The following is a 6682-nucleotide window of genomic DNA, read 5'->3' as shown; positions in this document are numbered from 1 at the left end:
CAAGTTATATACATCAATCTAAACAACTTCAAGGTTGTGCCAAGGATTAGCTAAAGAGAAACTCATCATCAAGCAACCCCTCACTTGACGATTTCGGATTGACGATTCAAAATTTTGTCCAATTATCTACAATGGTGAATTTGATCATATTCAAGATGAAATTTGATTTTTGTGAAGTTGTTACAGATTTGAAATGGATTGATATCAATCAATTTTGCTGATTTGTGGAAAAAGAAAACCAATTATGAGTGATTTATGAAAAGAAAATCATTTTTACAGACAAATTTATAGTATATCATGTATAATGTATCAGGATGAAATTTATGTATCCAACTAACTGAAATTTTAAGGGGGTTTTGTAAAATAGAAAAAAGTAGGAATAGAATGTACTTTAAAGTCTTACACTATGGGATTTAGGTAAATTATACTTTCTTTTTTCTTTCATGCCATACGAAACCAATATCCCATCACTAACACTGAGAATCAGATTCCATTGAATTGTCACAACTCACAAGCATCGTTGTTCTCGAGATCCCTAATTAGTTTCTCTATATGCCTTCTATAAACCGGCATGAAATGATCACTGATCATAGTTTGTGACAGCCTTATTTTACTGTACAATGATCTAGGAGTGAGAAAGATACCAACCTTTGTATCCTTGGGTTGGTTATGGTCCTCACTCAACGTATCGCTGTCACTTTCATGATCGACTTCCTCAGAGAGAAGAGTAACTATATGCATTATCTTTCCAGGAGGAAAGAATCTGTGCACCTCCTTCGTCTTTGGAACAGAGCTTTCACTTGAGCTCTGACCTGTCTCTGCGATGGCTGCTTCTTCTTCTTCCCTAATCTCCTTCGCCACATCAGTTTCCCCTTCAGACTGATCATACAGTTCATGCTCTAGTTGTTGCCACATCTCAACTTCCGTCATTCGGTCTTCAGGTCCATGGGTAACATGTTCACTATCATCAAGATCAGAATCCAGGCCACTATGGATATTAATCCCATCTGCAAAAGATTGATCAATTTCCGCGTTCCACGAGACTCCCTCAGTAGAAGATACAGGAAGCTCCATCACGCTCGTCCTTCTGGTCTCGGATTCCACAATGAATGCTTCAGAATTATCGCCTGAAGAAGTTCCACGAGAGATTTGCCGTTCTTCAGAATTAACCTGAATAGCCGTGGATCGACGTCTGGGACCCATGCATGACCATGACGACAGTTGCATGGCAGGTCGTGACAATGCTGCCTGGGCCATACTTTGCGCTCTCTTCATGACAACCTACAGATCATGTCAATGTCAAACACTCACTGATTCACCTCGACGACTGATAAATATGGTCAAATGACTCCAACAGAGTTACAAGATACAAAATAAAACAGAGCAAGGAACACTACAGCACCACCCTATTTTCCCATCCTACATATTACAGACATCACCTTAAGTGAACTAACTATTGAACAGATTCTCTTGATTATTGTTCCAGCTCAAACGAATGTACTCTAGAGTGCCCACACCTTTACCATATGGTACAAAATAACCTATACGGGAGTACGCTAAAGACAGCTGTGCAGACAAGTTATATGCCATGTCTTGGTGTGAATATAACAAGTTCATATGTTCCAATTGCAACAAGCTGGTCAACCAAATCATCAAACAAGTTCACTCATAACCAAACTATATTACAGCTACACTAAATGTAAGAGAGAACTGAAATTACAGAATAAACTATTGTCACACCTGTGTACCACTGGAAACGGGCCGAAGTATTGCACCAGCACCTGCAACCTTAGCTTTAGCAGTGGCAATAGATGGAAGACGAGATCCCAGGGCTGATGCAGAACGATACACAGTACTAAGAATCCTAGTATGCTCAATCTGATTTCTTAGATCATTCAACCAAGCAGATGTTGTCACCTGCAACATGAAAAGAACATTCCCCACTTGAGAGACCATACCTTAAAACTAATGAGGTGTTAGACATATAGGTGCAATGTTAGTACAAAGAACAAGCTTCCAGACGCTATTAAGAAAACTACGCATATAGTAGCAACACAATGGATCATAAACAGAACCCTTTACTCTGAACCACCAGTGGTGTGTAAACTTGACAATCAATATCACCATGTCAACTATACCAATATATATATATATATATACATATATATATACACACACACACACACCAAAGAAGAATAACTCAATTTCTTCAAAGGTGGAATAGACTAGCTTTTGGCCAAAAACTGAATCCTGTAAAGCTTAGAAAGCAACAGCAGACACTAATATTCTAAATTGATCTTACACCAAAACGGACATATCAGACAAACACATCAATCAATCAACAAATAACACTGCATCAACCCTGAACTAATTAAGGTCGGCTAGCAAGAAAAGGATGGATTAGAAGATAAAGACCAACATCATCTGGCTAGAGGATGTAGTATTAGAGTAATATTGGCTAACTCTTGTATCTCTATGATGTGTGCCTCGGGACAGAACCAAGGCATACCTCAAAAGGTTCTCCGGCTGCATATTCAATTGATTCAATTGAAAGAAGAATAACTGGAAAAAGAATTGTGACAAGTATTCAAGTTCATATTCACCAAACACAACAACCAAAAATTTGAAGTGCAAGACACGTCCAACATCACGAAAAAACATACTACTCCACCAACAAAGGAAACAGGTTATAGTCCAGCAACAAAACCAAATATGCTAGTAACCTACCAAAGAAGGAAAAGACTCCAACAGAAAGCACCAATTTGCACATAAATCAGCCACAGAAATTCTGTTAAGTAAATCCAGAAGCTAACCTCAGAACGCAAATCGTCCACCGAAGCAGCTGAAAATGTAGGCACCAAATCAGCTCCATTGATTACGGAGGTAATAAATTCACACCCCGATTCAGCTAATTCCCATGTCATACAGGCAGCTGCAAAGGATATTCCGTTGAGTGAAAACGGCAGATGACAAGTGAACAAAATGGTAGAATGTGGATATATATATATATATAAGCACATGCATACAATCATAGGCAGATGACTAGAGTCAAATTAGAACATTCCAGATTGTATGCATAAGTTAACAAAATTATATATCACACCTGGAGCAAATGCTACACAGGTAGCTGTTGACAGTTCCTTCTGCTCACGAAGTACATAAGTTAAAATAGCTGCAGTTCCTCCACCCAAGGAATGTCCCACAATCTGTGCACCAAAAGAAGATCAATTTTACAAGGTAATTAACCAAAAGACACCACGAAGGCATTTGCAAGAAAGCCCCTAGTAAACTAGTACATACACATTAATTGGAAAGGAATAGCAGACCTACCATCCATGCAACTCACGCCCCAAATAAAATCAACAGATATACAGATGCATGCCAAGAGAAAGAGAAGGATAAAGAGCAACAAAGTCCAAAAAGAATAAAAACAAATTACCAGGGAATCAAAAAAATCATGAATTAGTGACACGAAAAATGTAACAGGTTGCAATGGAAAAGACCCAGCCGATATGATTAGTATTTTCAATTAAAAAAAAAAGAGAGAGAGAGACACCTCCAACCCCAAGATTAAAAAACAGGAAAGGAACCAACCATAAAAGATGGAAAAGTGAGAGACTCAAATATCAAGCACCTTAAGTTTGTATTCAGGATAAATACTAAGAGCTTTAAGAAGACAAGGTGTTGCAAGTCTTGCAATCCATCGAGCAGCTGCCACCATTCCACAATGTGCATAGCCTAACACCAAATTGCTAACTCCTCCCCCATGTACCACAGTGTGATGGAAAGGCACAACTGCGCCAGTAGCAGCTGTCAAAGTATCTTTAATACTATGAGTTCCACGTATTACAAGGAGGAAAGATCTTGATCGGTGGTCTGCGAGTATTGTAAAAGCTGGCTTCAGAATCTGCATAATGAAATTTGTGCATTTAGAAGAATGGAATGCATATTTTAAGTCGGAGCTTGAGAATTTCGGACGAGACTTACTCCAGCTTTGGGTTCTTGTAGTAGTACACTTTCTTGGGAATAGCCTGTCTCCTCCAAGAATAATGGGAAAGGTTTTTTGGAGAAATGCCAACAAACTGTCAACAAGCGCAAGAGGCATTTAAGCTCTGCAGCAATATCAGAACCTTTTAATTGGGCACTGTCTTCGACACAGAATATGCTACTAACATGTATGTTTCCCTGCAGACATTACATGAACCTACTTAGTGACCAAGCTCGGTAAGTTAGTCCTAAGTCAAAATCAAGATGGATACTAACACGACATAAGAAAACAATATAAGACCAATCTAAGTTTTGATGGGCAATTAAGTTAAGATGACACCTTCCTGGAGAAACTAATTTGGTAAAAAAGTCTAATGCAAAAAGCATAGAAGTAACAATCAAAAGGAGGGAGCCCTCTCGAGACATTATTCTCTTTGAGCCAACAGTATTTGGTTGTATGATGGTCACAGTCCACCAAGCTTACACGACTGTCGTTTTAAAGATAAAGGTTGCTGTATCAAGAACTGAAATTGGAGGGACTAGGCACTAGGAACTAGTTACTATGAATGAAAAGAAAGAAATAGTTAAAGAATCAATACATCATAATTAAAAAGAAAATAAAATGAAAAAAACAAGATAGAACCCTGAATTCAGTCTCAGAATCTGGCTAGATATTTTTGATAAATGCATGTCTGTGTAGAAAGAAAGGAATGTGAAAGTCCATTGGAAACAGGAAAGAAATCCTTTTTTACAGGTGTTCTATACTGGACGTTGACAACCTGCTACTTGATCTAACATCTTCTTCCCTTTATTTTATTCTATGGTGTAATTATTTGCATACAGCATTCATGCTATATGCTACCTTTCCAATACAGAGACACCATAGCGCAACTATTTGCATATTTCCTTACACATATGATTGCATATAACACTTCCACAACAACCTAATGCCTTTACTGGTAAAAAAACAAATCAAATGATTCATGATTACCTGCTGCTTCAAAAGAAAACTGATGCCAAAAGCCAAGTCCCCAATAGGCCACTTGCCCAGGGTCTCCGAGTAAGTAAACCTAAGAGTCTCAGACAATGTTGCGATTGTTTCCAACCATGTAGCAGGGGCCTGTATAAGTCTATTGGAAACCCTATTAACTCCTAGCAGAGCATGATCTTGGCCGCTGCTGCCACATTCATCGTCGTCATCATCCGTTGTTGGAGAAGATTGCAACTTCTTATTTAATGTATAATACAATAGTGCTGCAGCACCTGCTGCAGTGGCGAGAGTTGCCGTCGCCATCAGTTTCCGAAACCTAGTTTTTAATAGCAAATACAGATAAAGTTCATTAGAATTCATACAATCTCTTCATAACAAAAACAAAAATCTCTTTGCCGAATGACATAGAACCAACAACAACAACCCAGTGTAATCCCACAACTGAGAGGTCTGATGAGAGTTAGATGTATGCAGACCTCAACCCTACACCTTTGTGAGGTAGATAGACTGTTCCTTACAAACCCTCAGGGTTGTAAAAATGATAAAATGACAACAAAATATCAAGCCATAATACAAAAGCACCAGAATGTAAGTTTCTAATTTTGTGTTTACTAAATAAAGTAACACAATAAACGTAGAAGAACACTTTTTTCTCTAAGAAATGGCAAAACCACTTGTTTGGAAAACGTAAAACCCTAGATATTAAGAAACCAAGCAAAAAAAAATCCCTTTTACTACATCAACAAACTTTTATTCCAATAAAGATTTCATTTTTCCCTATCAAGAACCCTAACCATCCTCAGAATCAAATACTAATAAGTGATGGAAATTAACCTGAACATAATCAACATCTAACAGATACAAAAAACAGTATAATCCAATAAATTAAGAGACAGAATAAATCAATTAGGGTGATTAAAGAATGGATCGAAAGCGTGATATTAGATTAATTAGGAACCTGCGGAGATCGATTGTAGCAGAACAAAATTGAATCTTGGACTGATTACTTCAATTGTAAGGAACTCAAAGCTTGGAGAACAAAAGTAAAGTATCGAAATTTTGACAAAATCCAATAAAGTTGATGGCTTAAAATGGGAAGTGGACTATCTCTGTCAAACTGAAACGAAACTTGTATATGTATTTGATTGAGTTCAGAGCCTAAAGGCGAAAAAAAAAAAAAAAAAAAAAGTTAGACAAAAATTTTAAGAAATCGTTTTCTTTTTGAGATGGCAGCGATTTTATTGAACCTTTTTTTTTTCTTTTTTTTAAATGTCAAATAGTGAACAGTAATTTCTGCAACTCGTAATATTTTTTAAATTGAAGGAAATCTTTTTTTAAAAATCAACAAAATTTATAATTTGCTGCGATACTCACGATTTTATTTTTTAAAAATTAAGGAAATTATTTTAATAAAAACGTTGTAGTAAAAGCGATTTTCTAAAAAAAATTTGAATAAACTCGCTAAGTCAATAGTAATTTTGATCTGTTAAAGACATTAAAATAAATCGCTACGTCAGTAGCGATTTTGTCCTTTTGGTTAGAAATCTTTTTAATAGGCCTTTTTGAAATTCTTTTTGTCCTTTAAGCTTCCGATTCATTTTAGATTTTGCGTACATAAATTGGGACCTTATTTTTTCAGATTAAGCAAAACTTGACAACAACGTTTTTTGTTTAACTTCTGGACACACGGATTTTGCCGGATAA

General features: G+C 36.8%; 1 protein-coding gene across 1 annotated transcript; it reads right to left on the bottom strand.

Annotated features, from left to right (window-relative positions):
• Positions 1 to 354: 354 nt before the first annotated feature.
• LOC101253572 (uncharacterized) lies at positions 355 to 6256 on the bottom strand. The gene is made up of 8 exons (XM_004235504.5): positions 5937 to 6256; positions 4979 to 5294; positions 3988 to 4185; positions 3635 to 3907; positions 3104 to 3206; positions 2814 to 2932; positions 1741 to 1917; positions 355 to 1281 (listed from the first exon to the last, which is right to left on the bottom strand). Exons 2-8 carry the CDS (start codon positions 5279 to 5281, stop codon positions 502 to 504), a joined length of 1953 nt encoding a protein of 650 aa, XP_004235552.2. The 5' UTR covers positions 5282 to 5294; positions 5937 to 6256; the 3' UTR covers positions 355 to 501.
• Between the last annotated feature and the right edge of the window lie 426 nt (positions 6257 to 6682).

Source organism: Solanum lycopersicum, chromosome 3, assembly GCF_036512215.1.
Source record: "Solanum lycopersicum chromosome 3, SLM_r2.1".
In the NCBI taxonomy this organism is placed as follows: domain Eukaryota; kingdom Viridiplantae; phylum Streptophyta; class Magnoliopsida; order Solanales; family Solanaceae; genus Solanum; species Solanum lycopersicum.
The sequence above is the reverse complement of the archived record's forward strand: the minus strand, read 5'-3'. Positions and strand labels throughout refer to the sequence as shown.